The sequence below is a fragment of the Dermacentor silvarum genome, chromosome 4 (assembly GCF_013339745.2).
Source record: "Dermacentor silvarum isolate Dsil-2018 chromosome 4, BIME_Dsil_1.4, whole genome shotgun sequence".
NCBI lineage: Eukaryota > Metazoa > Arthropoda > Arachnida > Ixodida > Ixodidae > Dermacentor > Dermacentor silvarum.
The window spans coordinates 59,209,321-59,229,820 of NC_051157.2; the positions used below are offsets into that span (position 1 = coordinate 59,209,321).

A 20,500-nucleotide genomic window follows, 5' to 3' on the forward strand; every position below is an offset into this window, starting at 1 on the left:
CAGAGCAGCCTTTAACATACCAAGCAGACTAAATAAGGATCATTATACTGAAATATCTTTACACTGAACCTCTAATGTGAAAACTGATATCTTGTTGTTCATAGAAACAATATTTGACTGTAGCACATGTAAAAAGAATGCATCCCAAAACTGTTCAATTGGTCAGAAAAGGAAAGGTGCAGCATAAGCAACCTTCAGACCAAGAGACACGAAAACACCTATCAATAAGAAATGTTCTCAGTTTATTTAAGAACCACATCATAAATAGCACAATCACTCTCGGTCACTGCTCATAGCTGCTTCCACATTAACATCAAATGCACAGTGCAAAGCACAGATGCACTAGAGTGAAGAGCTTTTAATAACGCTGAGCCCCAGCAGCTTCTTACTAGGCTGCAAAGAAAAAAATAAAGGATAACTTCCTGCAAAGCTAATTGAAAGAATAACTTGCAGAGAATGTTTCAAAATTATTAACTCAGTAGCATCTTCATTTCCTAAGAACTATAATTGCTTCATAAACTATATATGAACGTGTGTACATAGTTCTTTGAAAGACAAGTTGTGCTTTTCAGTAGAATACAGAAAAAAAAATTTTTTTGCCCGGTAATAGCTTATTCTATACAACACTTTCCACACAGCTTGGACTCCATTGTGCTACAGTACATGTATTGATCTGCACTCCGTTGCCAACGTACAGGCCGTTCTTGTTGATCCAGCGCAAAGTTCAAAGTTGCATGTGTTATAATAAACAAGAAACTACTCTACTACAAGAATGGAAACAACCACCAAAAAAGAAAAACTCATGTGACAAAAGCAACGGTAAAAACACTTAGTGACAGTTTGTGGCTACCAGCCCTTCGAAGTATGCAAAAAGAAAGAAGACAGACATCAGACAGCATCTCTACAAGTCTCTATGTGAGGCTATTGCAGGCAGTATCAGATATTTCAACCAGCAGTTCACATCCAATGTCTAGTATTTCATGTGGTAGCTCTGAAACAAACACAAAAACCAGATATATTAAGTGGCACTGCACACCACTCTGACTAAATTCAATGTATTTAATACTACAATATTACAACTAATACCACAAAATGCCAGTCAAATCTCAACATTTCACCATATCAGAATTTCCGAGATTGGGAAAACAGAAATTCAGCAGAAAACTAGAAAATTCACGATTATGGAAGGACTAGCAGGCAAACTAGTGCGTAATACTCAGTAGCTTTATATTCACTAGATCCCCCATGGGAGGTACTGCAAAGGTCAGCCCTGCTTGTTCAATTGTTGCACTGTGCCACTGAATTGAGCATAGAGTATAATTAAAAGCTCATGAAACAGTACTACAGTGAAAAATTTGGTCAACATCCCCTTCCAAACAGGTAATAGCTGCCATAATTTCAACATACCTAGGTTCTTCCACTGTGGCTGAATATTGCCTGCAAATTACTCTGTTCGACTACAAACATAATTCACAGCAGGCCATTCTGCCTTGTGGAAGCCATCAAGAATGCACAATGAAAGCAAACACAATGTATGAAGCCAGGATTTCCAAGGCCATAAATGTTACTCAAGAATTGTCATTTTCCTGTCTGTTTTCACGCATTCGTGACTAACTTATCACGTCTGCTGTTTTCCACAACCACTCTATATTAATTGGCGAGTTTTGCAGTGACCCTTACAGTGAACTTGTATTGTTGACATACATCATAAGTTGGTAGAGTTTCGCTCAGTAACTAAAGTTGAATGAAGCTGCACATGTGTAATTTGCATAGCTGCGATGGCATTCTTTGAATAATTTTTCAAAAAAGATTCTGGCTTCATCATATCATGCCTGGCAATGACAGCAATCTGAACTTCTGAACAGACATAAAGTGCCAACACAATATCTAATAAACATGAAACAAGTTTTTCAGCTTTGAAACATGAAACTAGAGTACCAACTCATTCAGTAAATCAAATCGGCGCAGGCATAATGTCAGGAAAACACAGCCTCCAAGGTCTTTCCTATGCCTTTCCACTCAATTGTCATGCTGAACTAACCAACACTACCCACCTTTACAACTGAAGGGGATCAGGCTGATGAATAGAAGTGCACCTCAGGGTGTCTTGTTGGTCTGCGGTGGAGACTGCTTCAGTTGCAAGATGATAGAGCGCATGCGTGACACGTCCTTGCTATTGCGTGCAGCCTTAGGGTTAAAGTCGCACAACTTGGCAATGGCCTCCCACTCCTGGCCCTTTGGTGCCGGTGAGTCACGCTCATGCACCCACTCTTTTTCAGCGTTCCTGAAAGGTTTTAAAGCATAGCCATAAGTGACACAGGCCCCCCAAAGGACAATAAAACAATTTCAATTCCAATTTAACTCATTTTCCAAAAGAGAAACTAAAAATACTAAAGGGGTATCGGAGCAAAAAGCTTTTTTAGGATTTCACATTCGATAACTGTGCTTCAAGAATAAACTAGAAGATGTAAAACACTACATATTACTTGCATACTTCTGCACCGAAATATAATGGTGAATTTGACTTTTTGTTTTTGTTATTTGCATTGTTAGCCTACAACACATACTAACAGGTACATATACTACTACACAACACTTAATATTTTGTTGTTTCTTACATTGTGTCTGCATTACAATATCCAACGACATAGAAACATTTTTCCATCAGTGCTACTGAAACATTAAGTCGCTCATCCATGCTGCCATAGTCAGCAGCAGAGCAAAATATTGGAAATGTCACGCCAGCGCATGACTGCATTAGGTGACTGCATTAGGTGATGCGCGACATTTGCAGAAGCGTGAAAAGGGTGAGAAGACAGAAGACAGAACACAACAGCTGTTCCCCAATTAGGAGGGCGAGCCTCACACAAGCATATGGAGTACGGTACAGAGGAACTTTAAGAGAGAAACGCCCACTGATTCTCTTGCTATCGTTCTATGTTTTGTGACAGACTTTTGCCCCTGCCCAAGGAAGAAGCTCACTGTTCGGCCACATGTAACAAAGAAGAACTTTTACCGTTTACAAAACGGCCGCTCTCCCGCTTTGCACTACTCTGCCTGTTTTCCATGTACTAAACTTTGTGCCAAGCACATGCCATTGCTTTGCCTGATAGTTGAAATTTACTTGCACCACTGGTTGGGGATGCACTGCACAGTGATTAAGTATGGCTAGAATCAGTGCTTGCCATTATCTCAGCTCCAGGCGAGACTACTAGACCGATCAAAAAATTTTAAGGACGCTTAAGCTTCGCCTCTAAGAGTGGAACGCGATAGCATTCAAAGATCCTTGGCTGCTTATCAGGCTTCCCAGCAACTGCAGCGTTCTTTTTTCTTCAACTTCACCCCCGCATGCGGCTGCCGTAGGGAGCTTAGACTGCCGAGAAGCAAACGCCCTCTGGGTGGTATTTTTCCAAAGAGCAAACCGCGGTGCGGCGCTGTATGAATAGTAGAAAGGCCGGAAAAGGGGCTTGTGTTCGGGTTTCCACGTAAGAAAATTATGCTTTCTCGTATATTCAAAGTACAATCTGACGCTATCACATCTATAGGTTGTGGTTACGTCGTACTTTACGATTTTTCTGATGCATTTTACTTTGAGAAATTTTATTAGTTCACCAGCGCCCCTGCACCATGCGGAGGGCCTGCGTGGTCGGGGTGGTTCGGGATGATTTTTCTTGGCCGCCGATGCCAGATTTTCTGCGACACAGGGCCTTTAACGCTATAGCATTAATACACAGAATAACTTGCAATAACTCCCTGTAGGATGATGCCTCCGTGTCATTTTACATCTCTTCCCCAATTAAAAAATATAATTACCCATTTCAGGGCTAACACTGTCCTTGTTTCTGTCAGCACAAAGCCTGCCCGATAGTGTGATGTTCACTATAACCTCATGCAAGTTCTAATTGTTTGTTGGTTCCTTTAAACACAGAAAAAAAAATCCAGATCTCACGCACTGCGGAAATCGGTGCAAGTGAAGCTTTCATTGGCGTTTGTGAAGAATGTTCTTGTGAATCGACTATTTGCAAGTAAGAGCACACGACCAGGTTGGACACATTTTCGCCAGGAAACACCTAGCTCAATGTTAAAAGGACTTGCAACCATTTTTTATGGTACTCGTTCTGTTAGTGCAATGGAAAGCTTACTGGTCTGAGTGTCAAATCACAGAGTTGTAACACGGAAAATGCCATGGAAAATTTTTTAATCAGAATTTTACGATCTACATTGAGGACGTTGTCAAGCTCAAGAAACATGCTGAAATCAGTGATAGGTGAGCGCAATAGCAATTATACGCCCGTACTGATGGGTAGCAAAAGACAAGTGCAGCCCTAGCTGTAATATTTTGTTTATCAAGCCGATGTTCCAGCAGTTGATGTATTCTGAAGTGGTGAATTATTTTGCAATAATAGGTGGTGTCCAAATCTACGCCTCCGCAACGGCTCCCTCCAAGTAACAGAAACTGATCTTGAAGGGCATGCATTTACTGGCTGCATGCACCAGGCATTTTTTTTAACCAAGTCAAGCTCAGTGGTAGGATATGCCAGTGCTATTATTGCAGTGCTGGCACCCATTCATGGCACAACTGGTCGATAGCATATCTCGCAGAGACCACAGAACTCTGCATACTAACTTGCAAACAATACTCGTGTGCATCCATGCATTTAACAGTTCTGCTGCTCCACTTTTTACCACGAAGGCAGACCGCTCGTTATAGCACACACTTGTTTACTTTGCAATACGCATAGAATAAAGCGCAACAGCCTAATAAGTAGTAGTTTTAAACAATAACTATGCGGCACTTATTAACAGCCGACATACATACAGAGATCTTACTTGCTGCACCCGAAGTACCAACGCTTCACCACCAGTTTGCACCACTTAACGGTTTTTGCAACTTTCTAGGGCAACTTAAAACTTATTTTTACTTAAATCACAAACAGCATGCTCAATTCTATCACTATAAATCCTGGTCTTTTCATTTCCACCAACATCTCGCATGTTCTGGCCAGTTGTCAGTTCCTTCATATGGTGCTCGAACATGTGGATCTCACGCACGACGATGAAATGATGACGCTATGACAATGGCATGACAACGGCATGACAACATTTGGATGGCAGTGATGGCATGACGACAACGGCGTGGTGACAACAGCATGACGACCACAACCTGATGACACAGGAATGACTACTACAATATGACACCTATTGAGTGATCATGACTGTGTTAAGACGACAATGGGACGAAGATTCAGGAACAATGACGATGGTATGACAATGGAAGGTCGATGACTGGATGATGACAATGCAATGTCGACAATGGTACGAAGACAACAAACATGGCGACAAAGAGATGACGATACTGGACTGATGACGGGTGTGACGATGTCTTGAAAAGAGCATGACGACAATCGAATGACAAAGCTGAATAGACAACAGCATCACAACGATATGCCCACGCATACATGACAACGCAATCACGACGATGAAATGACGATGGCAGTATAACAGATGGCATGACGAGAGGGTGACGATTCATAATTAAATTATGAGGTTTTACATGCCAGAACCACCATCTGATTATGTATGAGGCACACTGTAGTGGGGGACTTCGAATATGGACCACCTGGGGTTCTTTAATATGCACCTAAATCTAAGTACACGGGTGTTTTTGCATTTTGCCCCCATCAAAATGCGGCCGTTGTGGCCGGGATTCAATCCCACGACCTCGTGCTTAGCAACCCAACACCAAAGCCACTAAGTAACCACAGCGGGTACAATGACGATTCTGAAATGATGGCGATGGCGTGACGACAATGATGACAATTGTGTGATAACGTTCAGATGAAGTTGGAATGACAATGAACAACCATGACAGCATTACGATGACATAAGACCACGAATCCATGACAAGTGTACGACAATGCAATGACAACGATGGCATGACAACGGCGCCCTGATAGTGATGGAATGACCACAGCATGATTGTGGCAGCATGATAACACCGGAACGACAGCGTGACGACAAAACAACAGGGCAGGGGCACTGATAATGTGGACAGCGGAACGATGACAATGGCATCGATGAATGGATGACGACGATGCAATGTCAACGATGGTATGAAGACAACAAACACGACAACAAAGAGATGACCATACTGGACTGATGATGTCTTGAAAACAGCACGACAATTGAATGACAAAGCTGGAACGAAGACACCAGCATCACGACGACGATATACCGACGAATCCATGACAACGCAATCACGACAATGGAATGACAGCAACGAAATAAAGCCAATGAAATAACGAGGATGGAAGAACAACAACGGCACGATGGCGAAGCCATTTTCATGTTGGAGCTTATGCCTGCACTTACGTACATCACCTGCCACCTCGGGCCACCTCGATTCGCACTATATCCGGTGCCAGTTTGCGCCATGCCCTGTACCAGACAATCGTGCAAGACAGCACCTTCATATATATAGTATATCCGCAACTATATCTGGAGAGATACCAATCGACCCATGTGCCAGCAGCCACACAAAAACTGGGATGGTAGGCAATGAAAGCTTCACTTTAACAGCGGGATATTTGAGCTGAATGCTCATTAAATAGCACAGTTCTCACTTGCAAAGAGAAACCAATGCTTTCTGAAAATGTTCTCATTATTTAACCTCCATAATCTACAATATTTGATGTTCACATCTGAATTATTGTTTCCATTTGCCTGCCCTTTATGATATTAAGTTGTTTACTTATAGTTAGTTACCGCAATTTATATTTGATCCTTATAGTGAAATGTACAATAAGCATTAACTAGCCCAATCAAGTACAATGTATGTCAAGTAAATAGAGAGGAGCACACATACAGGAAAAGTTCAAAACAGAAGCTGCATTCAAAATATGACAGCAAATTGTGCTAGTTTCTTCCTAAAGACTGGTCCAGTGAATTGTTCTTGAAGAATAAGAAACTTAAAGCAATTATTTTGTGGTGTTAACAGTGTAACTGACAGTCAAATGCTTGTGCCTGATAGCACAACCTGCTTTAGATATGAATATAGTTTTATGTGAAATCATAATGACTGTTCAACAATATTTCAAGCAGGAAATATGATCATGATCTGTAACAGAAGCTAGTATTCCACTTCGCATGAGTAGTTGAGTGATAGAAGTACGTCCAAAATATCGGTTGAGGTGTCTTAAAGACTTTCTATTAAAATATTTCTAGTATGTTAATATTTGCTGACATGAAAGGTTCCTGTTTGGCTTCACTCGGACTCGGCGGATCATCAGCGGGCCTTAGCGGAGCAAGCGCTCTTCTTTACTGGGCCTTAGTGCTGGCCTAAAATAAAGTTTCTTCCTCCTCCTTCTCCTCAAAAAAATTTAAATTCTGGAGTTTTTAGGTGGAAAAATCACAATCTGATTAGGAAGCAGGTCCTATAGGGGGATTTCGCATTAATTTTGATCACCTGAAGTTCTTTAATGTGTGCCCAATGCATGGGACACAAGAGTTTGCATATCGCCACCATCAGATTTTGGCCACCGCGGCCAGAATACAGTCCACGACCTCAGGTTAAGCAGCCTAACACCATAGCCACTGAGCTACTACAGCATGTAGGGTCCCAAAAGATTGAAAGTGAAAAGGTGAGACACCAAAACAGCTCTGTTCCATATTGATGTGCCTTGCAACGAAAACAATTAAAATGAAAGAGCCAAGCAGAATGTTTAGAAATTTTGCATACAGAGGATGGCCAGAAGGTAGCATGGGACACTATGTTGAGCTTAGTTCCAGGAAGATCTCACATTCACCGACACCTTCCATTAACTTGCTCCAACTTCTCAATGTGGCAGACCCAGCAGTTAAGACGCTCGTATTTCTTTAACACCAAAATGTAGAAATTCAGATTCCCACTCATATACCAGCTGAAATAATGAGTCTACATGCCACAGTTCTAGCAGCAATAAGTTGATGCGTATTCCCTTCTACCTGCCAGTACTCCCCAATAGGCAATTATGTCATTTTACCAGCTCATCGTATGTCAACTTGCATCAGCCATCAATGTGCAGTTTAACCTCCTCTCAGCCAAACATTTGTATACTTATTCTTCGAGACATTCAAAGGACTGAAATGACCTGCTACAGTGGCCTTCTCCGATTTGTTTAGTTTAGTTGTGCTTATCTTCATTAGGGGCACTTGACCTATTTGAAATAAATATATACTACAACTGTTAACAAAAGTTTCCACATCGGTTGTTTTAATGATAAGACGCATTAAATAAACCAGCATTTGCTAGTAATTCCTTGCTCAATTCTAGCATCAAATATGGTTCCTCAACACGAAGAAAACAGACCAGCAGAGAGGAATGCATTGAATCTATTCCCAGAACTAGCTTCGAACACAAAGCTTTAGAAACTGTTCCCCAGTTCTTAAAAAAAAAAGGGGGGGGGGGGGGGTGCAGAGAAGAAAAAGCCACAGCACACAACACACAGTGCAATGATGCGCAATGAGAGAGAGCCGCGCAATAGCGGTTGACGACTTACTTGGACACTTCTCTGAACAGCAAGTGGAAAAAAAGGAAGAGACATATGAATATGTCTGACAATGAGAACAACAGCATTCAACTACAATGACACAAGACAGACAAGGACATCAACAACACACACAATTATGGAATTTTCAGCTTACTAGAACAAGGATCTTAAACGGACGACCCACAAGTCACACAGAACTTTTACAGCTCTTGCATGTAGCTCACATTGCATTCCCTGTTACATGTGCCATCATCGTTCCTTAGCTGCCTAAGCATTATGCAACTTTCCCCCTATGCCCTGAATGCATCGCAGTACTGCACATTTGGAGCTATGCGCCAGATACATCCCAGTGCCTCGTACAAGTTTGAGAGTCTATACCATGACAACTAACAAATATCATTGCCGTTTTTCTATAACATAGAATGTTGCATTGCAAATTAAGTTGCTTAGAAAGAACACATTATTCAAGTAAAAAGAACATGTACTGGTGGAATCACACTGAGGCCAACTGGTCCATGATCTTTTTGAAACATACACATTTCAGCATTGTAGACAGTGTAATGTTCATGCCGTGTTTCTGGGAATGGTTTTACATCAAGCTCAATTTTCCACGCACAAGAAAAATACTTGTGCTGGTCATTATCTTTGACTAGTCATGACAGAAACCACAGGCAAATCCAGATTATCAGAAGCTTGCTAAAGCATCCAGTTTTTCCATGATCCACACTAGACTGGCACGAAAGCACAGCCTATTAAAGTACAGCCCATCAAATGCCCTGTCTGTTTTAGCTTATTTCGCACACTCAGGCAAAAAACACCAGTACACCACAAGTCGAAGCAAGACAAAGTTCACAGGAAGAGGTGGTTTGAAATGAATAACAGTTGTCAAACAAGGATGTCAGTGGAGTCATTTCAACAAGGAGACGTCTTCGTCAGGACAGCAACCCTGCCCTGATCAAGGCAAGTCTCTTTGTTCAAACATTGGCTCCAGCGACATGCCTTGTTCGACCACTGTTATTCAGTTCACCACAAAGGATTACTCTGATCTCACAACAAAACTACGAACATTATCGACAAAGCTTGCATGCATTTAACCATTAATTCGTAACTGCAGACAGTATTCAATCACAATGCATTAGCCCTGTGCATTCGCAACATAACAATTAAAATATGAAGTGAATGTGTTACAATGCATAAAAATAATAAGGTAAAATAAAGTGAGGTTCAGGAGTATTACCTGTTGGCCAATTTGGCCTTTTCAATTTGTTCGTGATATCGTGCATACCACTCCTCAAGCTCTTTCTTTGCCGTTGCTCGAAGTTCAGTTTTCTTCTCCTCCTCTTCAGCATCTGAAGCGAATGAAAAAGTTGCAGTGACGCCACTGTGAGCTTTGCTTTTCTTTTTTTTTTGCCGTAAAAATCATAGGCTGATATTTCTTGACGCAGCATTTCAAAAATTACGTTATCACAAATTGTTACAGAAATTGATTTTGTTTATCCAGTAACAGTCACTCAACCTTTGCATTTATTTTATATTACAAAGGGTAAGGCTACCATCATCAGTAGACTTCCCTTTACATAAACTTAGTGACCTTAGAAATCATGGGCCATATATTGTAAATTTTTTTTCATTTCTGTTCCTACTGCTCATAGCGATTTTCTTGCACAACCTCATGCCATCGTTATGACCTGGATAGCCCACTGTGTGCAATGGACGATACAAAGAATGTAAAACAACATGGATTGTTATCAAATATAGCCTCAGCAATTTCTATTGGGATGGGGTATTTTCACATACTGTGACACTCCTCTTGCAAGCGGAGAAAGAGGGAGTTTTTTTATTAGTAAATGAGGGAGCTCGTTATTAAGCCCCTGCCGTAAGTGCTGTAATCTGCTTTTCTTTTTTAAATGTGTGTGTGTGTGTGCATCACAGCTAAGGATCAGGCATTTTACTTTGCTCCTGGATCTCTTGGACATCTCTATGTCCAAATAAACCTGAGTTGAATTTAGGATCAAACAGATTTGCCAGCATAGTATTCACCTACATGCTACTGTGCAAGAAGGGCAGAAGGTCTGCAAGAATTTTTTTAAGGTGTTTCACATCAGTAGAGATGACCCGTAATTTGGCACACCAGCTCCTTTGAAAACTTCCCTCGTCCCTCCATGATTCCTAGCAAGCAGGAGGCTGCAGTTACCCACCACCAAGGGTGATGTTACACCCAGTGACACATCATGCCAACAGCAATAGCAGGCTTGATTCAGTAAAAAGAATTCACTGATCTAAAATATGAAAGCTTTCAAATGCCTCGACAAGAAGAGCTAGTATGTTAAAGACCGTTCTACCGTAAAATTCCGATCAAGCGCCCCCACCCGTGCAAGAGCCCCCCCCTAACTTCACTGCTAATTTCAAATTTCCGCGCCGTTCCGGGAAAGCGCCCCCCCCCCCCCCCCACCAACACTGGCCTGCCACATCCAGTCCACAAAAATGATGGCAAATTCGGCAAATCGCACCGGTGCGCATCGGGCGCCCGGATGATTTCATCGAATCATGGTCGTACCCGGGCGCCCCAGTGGGCACGCGAGTGCATCGGGGCGAACTGCGGCTGGCGGTCGGTAGTTCGCGGACCGCCGGCCGACGGCGAGATCTGCCTCTCGCACGGCACAAAGGAGTTCCCTGCGGCACAGTGACGTGACCACTCGGTGACTGAGGAGTGGTCGCGGCTACGCTCTGGCATCGCCGGCAGCTTCACCGCTGCTAATCACTCGCCACCGATATCGTCGCTAGGCCTTTTTCAGTTCACTTCGAATCTGTAGCCGACGGCGCTTCAGAACGAACCGCCGACGCTCCCAAGCAGCAATGTTTTGTTACCGTCGTTGCCGCTTTACCCTCTCCTCACAATAATTTCACACGATGAAGAAAACATGCTGATATTTGCGGCGCCACCAGCTGCGATGCGAGCATGGCCGAGCCGCGGTTCGCTGTCCGCCGTCGGTAGCCATGCACTGCAGCTGAGCTTCACTTGTATCGGAACTCTCATTAGTGCTAAACGTTTCACCGTGGACATGGTTTTTAATAAAGTGAACATTACGCGTCAATTTACTCTCGCGGACATAATTTTGCCTGGAATAGACGCTGCATAACCAATGTTCGCGTCGCCGGTCGCGGCGACGCGCCGGTGCAGCGTCGATGCGCTTTCTGTAGTTCTTTTGGTGGTTTTGAGTAACGGTGGTGTTGAGAGTGATAAACACCACTAACAAATATTTGGCTTAATAAAGTTCATGTTCAATAAAATTTTAATGCTATTCCAACTGCGCTTTTTTTTTTTGCGGGAAAATTTTGTCGTGGCCATCTTGAATTTTGGTGCCGTTCCGGGATAGCGCCCCCCCTAACTTTGCCGGTAATTTCGACTTGCTCGAGGGGGGGCGCTTGCTCGGAATTTTACGGTAGTCTATTGTCAAGGTCTGTTACAATACTGAGAATTCTGGACTTCCTTTCATTTTCTATTTACATTCTCTGCTGCTAAGTTATCCCCACAATCGGACCTTGACGCTAACATCTTCATCAGCTCAACACTGGGTGGAGGGCAGTGCAATTTCTCAACTGAAGCAGTCATTCTTTGGCAACTTGTAAGCTATCATTTTCTGATGAGGCAGTTTAATTGCCATCTCAGAAGCTCTGAACTGAAGCCTCTCAAGCAACATTTTATCATGGGAACTGCCCAAGAGCATAACTTAAGCACAGTAATCATTTTAGTTCTGGGGCAGCACTGCTTGCCTTCAACAGTCAACAATGAGGCTGGAGGAAAGTATGCAGCTGGCATTGCAAATAAAATGTGTTTGAGCTACACCTGACACATCCATACGAGTATTACCATTTGCAAATTGTGTGTCATGTGCTGCATTATGCAGAACAAATAAAAAGCTTCTGTAATGCAATACATCTGCACTCAAGAGCACTTACTAACTGAAATTGTAGGTCAAGTGTAAAGAGTGCAAAAATTTAGGCACCAATGCAACTCCAAGTAAAGCCAGTTTTCCTTTGAGCTATCAAATCCCTGCTGACTTATGTTCTTCCCAATAGTTTCGTTGAGCTGTTGTAGGGGCATCAGGATAGGTATAATTGAGACAAGGGTGATGATTCACAGAATGGTGTTCAAAACGGGCAACGTATCAACTCTTACAAGAAGTCAAAAAGGATGCATCACTTTTGTTTGTGCCAGTAGCACACCCAGGATCTCTGCCAGGGGGGGGTTGCCAGTTTGCCAATACCATCTAAACAGCGCTAATTCCGATTTCTTCGCGGGAAATTGTCAAAAAAAATGCGCTTTTTCCGAGTGTGCAGACGATTGTGCGTCTTACATCTTAGTTGCAGTACTCACTTGCGTAAGGAAAGAAAAGGGGTTAAACAAAAGAGGTTAAGCAAAAGTTAAGTCGGCCTCAGGGGGGGGGGGTTACAACCCCGAATCCCCCCCCCCCGTCAGTGCGCCACTGGTTTGTGCCCTGTCGCCACCCATGGAAGATCATGTTTGGATACACCATGGGTTGGAATGTGCACGTGTTTAACCCTTTAAGTTCAGTGTCCGAGTATAATTGCCTGGTCGCCGATGCACACCCCTGGTCGTGCCTGAGATAACTTGTGAACGTGAAACATCCACCAGACTGGTTACGCCACCTACTGGGAAGTTGGTTAAACTAAACTTTTATGGTAGGTTTTGTTTTTATATGAAAAACAGCGCCACAAAGCTTATCAACTGTCAGTATCGCTCACATCTTGTTTTTCGCCATGGCAGACTGACAAAACAGAACTGTGTGCAATGGACGATACAAAGAATGTAAAACAACATGGATTGTTATCAAATATAACCTCAGCAATTTCTAGTGGGATGGGGCATTTTCACATACTGTGACACTCCTCTTGCAAGCGGAGAAAGAGGGAGTTTTTGGATATTTTGAACGATGCACAAATTCAGGAACTTCTTACGAATTTCGATTCAGAGAGCTATGTTGATTAAGAGGCGTGTTTAAAAAGAAATGACAGTGGCAAAAAGGCCATGTTACCAGAGGAATACTATCTTTATTAAAACTTAATTAGCAAAAATGTGAATTTCCATTATGATTTCCAGACCTCCAAAATTTGAAACTTTAGCAATATATATATTGTCAACAAAATTTAAAGCGTGCTAATGTGCTACTAGATAAATTGAATTTGTTGCACTTCAAAAGAACACCCAAAGCCTAAATCATTAATGGCCCAAAGCTGCATAATGGCTAAGAGGAATGCTGGAGAGGTAGAGGGCTCCAAATTAGCCTTGACCACCTGGGGGTTGTTACAAGCATTTCTTGATTCCACCCTGATTGAAGTGCAGCTGCCCCAGACTAGAATCGAACCCGTGACCTCTTGCTCAGCAGGAGAACGCCATAGCCACCGAGACAATGGCAGAGGTCATGGAGTGGTGCCAGTGCAAACTATTGTGACAGCTATGGCATTACCACTGCTGCATGAGACGTATACTGAAGGCCAAACTACACGTACGAGGTCTGTTAGACAAGTATCCGACCTTTCTTTTTTTTTTTTGCGAGCACCTGATGGATATGAAACAAGCGCGCTTGCATCAGCCGACCTTGAACCTTTGTGCGCATGCGCGAATTTTTTCCCACCTGCCGATAGCATCAGTCGCTGGGACGCAGCGTTTGTGTTTGAGCGTATGAGTGAGGTAGTGCACAGTGCTCTCGTCTGTTTTTTTTTCATTGCAAGGAAAATGGCAGAGTGACTGGAGCAGCGCTACTGCATCAAATTTTGCCAGAAACTGGGCAACAGCAAAGTGGAAACCGTTCAGAAGATTCAGACGGCTTTTGGTGACGATGCTATGAGCATCACACAGATTAAGGAGTGGTACAACCGGTTTAAAGACGGCCACCAATCGGTGGAGAGCGAGCCACATTCCATTCGGCCATCAACATGCCGAAAGACCAGGTCATTGTCGAAGTTAATGCTGTGGTGATGCGGGACCGTCGTGCGACTATCCGAGAAATTGCGGAAGAGGTGGGCATCAGCACTTTTTCTGCACATTCCATTATGACCGAAGATTTGGCTATGAAAAGGTCAACAGGAAATTGGCGCATCCATCACGACAATGCTCCTGCACATTCCTCGCACTTGATTCAGACTTTTCTGGCGAAAAATCAGACTCACGTAGTTCAACAGGCTCCTTACTCTCCTGATATGGCCCCCCCCTGGGACTTCTGGCTGTTTCCCAAAATCAAGAGGCCATTGAAAGGAGCTCGATTTCAGACAAGAGAGGACATTATGGCTGCAACGACAGCTGAGCTAAACTCCATTCCGAAAGAGCCCTTCTCGGAATGCTTCCAACAATGGCAGCACCGCTGGGAGATGTGTGTGGAGTCCCAAGGAGACTACTTTGAGGGTGATTAGGTTTCCAACGCTCCAGTTATGCTAGTTTTTTTTCTTCGGCCAATGGTCGGATACTTTTCTAACAGACCTCGTACACATGCCAGCGCACGCCTGCACGCATACACATGCACAGACAGTGCGGGACAGCTTGTGCACGTCAAAGCGCAGAGATCTGCTCCAAACAGATATGGGCACTCGGGCTGGCTCGTGCTTGGATCCCTATCGTGCATATAACGCAACATTTGCTGCGTGCACGACCGGGCTGGAGCACACACTCGCGTGCTCCTCTGGCCGTGCAACGTGATGCGGAGCGGCTTTGTCCTGCGCCAGCACGACCGACAGATAGTAGCCAAATCAAGATTGCACAACTTGAAGTACTATCAACTGCTCAACACAAAGCGACGTCTGCCAAGGCGCCTAGCCCCCATACCAGGAGTGAGCACATGCTGATGTTTGTCTCTTGTAGATGCAAAGTGCCACTCTTCGTGAGGCGCAGCAGGCGCAAGGTGCATAGATTCGAGCTTACACGCGTCGCGAAGTGCATGTGTGGGCTGCGCTTAAGAAACTCTGCACACGAAGAAAGCACCAACCCTTTTGCTCCAGTCTCTTGGCCTGCTCTTCACGCCATGTCTTTATCTTCTCAGGTTCCTCACGGACAGGGGTCGGTCGTGGTGACGTGTCTGGGACAACTGTTGGTGGTTGAGAAGGCCCATTCATCTGCAGCGAATTAAATTGAAGGACAAAATCGCAACTCCACTTTTTATGCGAACAGCAACCACTGAACACATCCCTACTGCACATCAAAGGTGCTGCTGCGCTGCTTACATACTTCACAGCACAGCAGTTAACCCTTTACCTCCCGTAGACAAGCTAGGCACATCCACATGTTTTGCACACCAGCTACCATGGAGAAGCTGGGCTAGTCCAGAGAAAAAAGTGCAATTTACTTTACCAAGGACAATCTCAGCGCATCCACACATCTAGTTCTGTTTTTCGGTCACAGGTGGTCGCAACTCTCACAGGGCATGGAAATCGTGTTTGGCACATTCACTTTTTTTTACTTTGCTCTAAAAGCTAATTTCGAGCGGGACAGTGAAGCCAACTTTCCTTCACATTAAAAAAATTTTATGTGTGTTTTGCGAATAAATATATCTTTCTAAATATATTATCTCGTTTCCCTCCTTGCTTTCCACATATGAATTGCACTGACAGTACTAAAGGTTATGCAGATCCAGAGCACATATTTGTATCTATGAAATGAAGGTTTTGTGAAGTGGTCAATTAAATGCTATACAACTGATCAACTTGTGCGTAATGTCTTGCAGCGTAACGATTATGTGCCCACCCGACGGTAAGATGGGGAGACGCCCCACCAGCCACATTACGGCACTTTACAATGCCTTCGGGATCGGCCTACTTTGCTGACACTGTCTTCAGGATCGAGTCATCGAGTAAAGTGGGTCGATCCTGGAGATAGGGCAATTTACTGTTGCACTATCTCCAGGATTGTCCAGCTTTGCTCGGTGAGAAATCAACCAAGCAAACGTGCCAAGCCCCAGGAAAGAAGGTGTACATTCATACGTAGAATACAAGAAAACAAGAGAATATATATATATATATATACACATTTTTAAATCATGTAGAACTAACGTATATATTGGAATCTATGTGAAGCGCAGCTTTTATGAAGTGGTTAATTGCTACAAAACTGCTTTAATTAAGGAATTGTGCGCTCACTGCTGTATATTTATGGCAGCAAGGATATTTAGGTAATGTATGGTATTTCACTGCACAATTCCTTAGAGAATGGAGCTGGCAACCCGCAAGTATGTAGTGGTAGTACGGATTCTAGTTTGTCATGTCTTTTTTTTTTTTTCCTGCATTATTTTTTTTATTTTCTGTGGTCATGCCGGTTTGAACACTTTGGACAGGCTAATGAGACTGGCGACCCGATACAAAGAGCAAGACCATCATCACCACAGATGGGGCTACATATAGGTGGGGTTGTTTCGTTTAAGGGTTTTATCTTTTTTTTAAATTGGGGGGTAAAAATCGGGTGCTAGTTTTCAAGCTGATAATCGGGGAGAAATCAGTTATTTTATGGAACTATTCAAAAATTCGGGTTTCTCTCCGGTTAAATTTACAAGTTTAATACAATATGTTTTTTTTATTTATATATATTTTTTTTATTGGAGGGTATCACGAGCTCCTTAACACTGACGCGTTAAAACTGGTGATCTGTTTCAAGCTGGTAATCGAGGGGATATCAGGGTTTTCTAGCAAATACTCTGAAGTATGGCGTTTGTTTGGAAATTAATAATAATGACAGTAAAGAGCATTAATAACTTCTAGGAAATGAAACATTTTATTCACGAAAAGCTGGTCATCTATTTTTTACACATCCTTGTTAACATACATCATCTGCATGCGCAACATGTCGGTCTTCATCCAAGAGCTGTCCGATCTTTAAACGTACCTCCGCTGAGAGAAAGTTCTCTCGACATCACAACTTCCATTAGTTAGACGCCACACGGTGAGTAACACAGCGAGTTACTAACTCAGAATTAGGTGCGCTCATTGGGTGGTTGGTTGAGAGCCATGTAGCGTCCACAGCGTTGCCCGCAGCTTGTGAAATGAAGTCTATAGGTCACTGAAGTTCACTTGTGATTGTGTATCTGTGCTCCTTTCTTTCTCTAGCTCTACTTTCCTGTCACTTTACCTCCCCCTCCCCTCTCTCCCCAGCGTAGGGTAGCAAACCGGACTTTCCCATCTGGTTAACCTCCCTGCCTTTCCCCTTTCTTCTGTCTCTCTCGCTCTTAAGCCAATAGGATCTAACTTCGTTGTCCCGAGGCAAGGTAGTTAGCGCTTGCACAAAAATCGGGTAGCGCTTGCACACAAAAACCGGGTTTAACCCGATTCTCCTGGAACATGTTCGGCGTGTAAAAATCGGGTAATATCGGGTTTTACCCGAAAACGAACAACCCTACATATAGGTCATTTCACTATACGAGTGCAGATCTGTGTGTGAGCTCTTGGGCAAAACAGCAGCTGCCACGTTTAGCAAAGTGCGGGAGGCCCTAGCAAAAATTCTAATAGAAGTTTGTATTAGTCTAATACAGTTCTGGATTAGTTGTATTAGTTTTGTATTAGACTAATAAAAATTTAATAGAAGTTTGTATTGGTCTAATACAGTTTTGTATTAGTTGTATCAGTTTTGTATTAGACCAATAGAAATTTCTATTAGTCGTACTGATTTACCTATAAGAACAATAGGCCCTGTGTATTAGAATTATTAGTTTTATGCAAACAGTGTTGTGTGTCTACTAGTATCTCTATTAGACTAATAGGTCCTATTGGCCTTATACAGATTGTTGCTGGTCTGATACAACATGTATTGCTGGATTCCACTGCTCGTGTTTGCTGGTGAAAGTTGATAAAAAAACATGTGGTTGATCCCTCTTATATAGGAATCGGTATAGAACACGAAAGTGAAACGTGTCCTCACAGAAGTAGTGTAATGTTTATTGCACATTGATATATAATGTCTATTGGTGTTTTGTGGCTAAAGCGCCCTTAGGCGTTGATGCACCCACGCTGACGCCTGGTGGCACGTCTCCTCCATCACGACTACCAACGTCGATGACCATGAGCAACCGTCGTGCATATGGAAGCTGCACTACGCTGCACACGCTAGCACAACGCGAAAGACGAAGCACGTAACTGACACACTAATACAACGCGCAAGACAAAGCACGTAACTGAATCGTCACCGAGTCAAATCAGCGCGTCGTAATTGCAGCCTCCGCGATCAACTTCAGAAACATTTTCAGAGCTAATTGCGGAGGCCACGCTCCGCTGTGCTGAGTACGGTGAACGCCACCTAGGTGGCGTTGGTAGTGCTTCTTGATGCCAGCGTCCCTTCGAATGCTGGCATCGAGGCGTCGTAGTGCTGAGACCACCGAAGCGTTCACTGTCGGTGCGCGTTAGTGTCCTAATGCAGTACTTCTCTTTTCTGCTCGTAGGCGGCGGCACCGCCCCGAGCAAGAGCGCGGGTACACGGAGGAGTGTTAGATATATAAGGCGCGTCTGTGTAGCTCTCTGCAAATGCGTTTGTGGCGCAATGGGTTAAACGCTCGGCGATCTATCGTCGCGGACCGAGAGGTCGTGGGTTCGATTTCCAAATTTTGCATGTTTGTGGAACTTTTTCTTCTGGTTTCTTTCTTTGTATTATGTTCTATGACGTATTTCCGTGACGGAAATACGTCAGTGAAGTCTTGGTGGACCCCGGCATAAAACACTTTCGTGTTAAAAAATAGACTAGCGGACCGCTTGCTTGCATGGAGAGGTGTTTCTATTTAATCACTGAATAATTAAAAATCCTGCTGTACAAATGTGCAGCAGACGGCATTTGCACGCTTGCATTAGTCAGCGCACTAAGCTAGTGAAACTGCATGTCTCGGCGACATACACAAAAGCGACGTGCGCCTACATGGTCTTGCCAATTTTGCTTCACTGAGTCTCGTCGTCGCGATGAGTCGTTGAGGAAACAGCTAGTCTTTACAGCACAGCGAATACTTCCCCACCAAAAAAAAAAGCGAAAAAAAAAGACTAATCACCAGCTGTAATCTCCAAGGCTGACGTTTCGTCAGTGTCGTATTTTCTGTTGAAGTGCGCAAAAAGTAAACGTTAAACTTTAGACCTACTAGACTAATAGGCCTATTAGACTAATACACCAATATCTATTAGACTAATACACTAATAGACCTAATAGACTGTATTAGTGTCAATAACCTAATAGGCTATTAGTTTTTGTATTAGATTTTTTGCTAGGGGGATTCGCAATAAAGCTGCGCTTTAATAAACTACATTACAAATGAACCGCTGCGAGGTTTCGTGCATCGCACGCGAGGCGCGACGCGCGAGCTCCCTTCGTCGAGCCGGCACGAAAGCGAGGCACGCGTCCTAGCACCTCACGATTAATTGCATTACTTCAGGGGTTGTTCGACTGATTCATAACGTGGAAAACGATCAAACTCACCTGCACTTCCGCTGCAACATCATCGGCGAGGCCATTGGCTGGGCCATCTGCAGAGACATATAGGCACATAAAATGTATTAATTCAAAATACGGAAGCAAACAGCGGCTACTTCGTTGTCATCGCAGGTACTATGCCGTCTGCGGTACCATCCCAAACCATTTATTTGTAATCAGTGGGCGTATGTGAATGCCGGAGGCACGCATGAAGTGCTTTCGGTCGTGCCTCGCCAAACTAACGCTTTAATTTTAAATCACAACAAAATGCCGTTCCGGTGCCGTCAGAACATTTTACCTTCAAGACAGTATTCGCTAAATATTACACACACGGAAGCACAGCAATAGAATCAAAGGCGTTTTCACGCTTACGAAGTGAACTGCCCCCAGCAAAACCGTAAGCAACGCCCCAAAGGCTCTGCAGACTGTGACACAGCTATAAACCGACTGCCAATTTACCGGAAAGTCTGGCGAAAATATGGACACGTTTCCACCGGCCTATGGTCCCTAATCACAAGGAAGAATATAT

The 20,500-nt window shown here is 43.5% G+C and overlaps 1 protein-coding gene across 2 annotated transcripts in view; it reads right to left on the reverse strand.

The window, feature by feature from the left end:
* Positions 1-221: 221 nt before the first annotated feature.
* LOC119450090 (clathrin light chain) overlaps positions 222-20,500 on the reverse strand; it is a 20,588-nt gene continuing 309 nt past the window's right edge. The window contains exons 2-7 of one of the 2 annotated variants that reach the window (XM_037713450.2): positions 19,978-20,024; positions 15,530-15,656; positions 9,766-9,877; positions 8,538-8,549; positions 2,055-2,284; positions 222-991 (exon numbers count right to left, since the gene is read on the reverse strand). In XM_037713450.2, coding sequence (XP_037569378.1) covers positions 2,098-2,284; positions 8,538-8,549; positions 9,766-9,877; positions 15,530-15,656; positions 19,978-20,024 — 485 coding nt within the window. In that variant the 3' untranslated portion in view covers positions 222-991; positions 2,055-2,097. The remainder of the gene's footprint in view (positions 992-2,054; positions 2,285-8,537; positions 8,550-9,765; positions 9,878-15,529; positions 15,657-19,977; positions 20,025-20,500) is intronic. The other variant, XM_037713452.2, reaches the window with a different exon arrangement.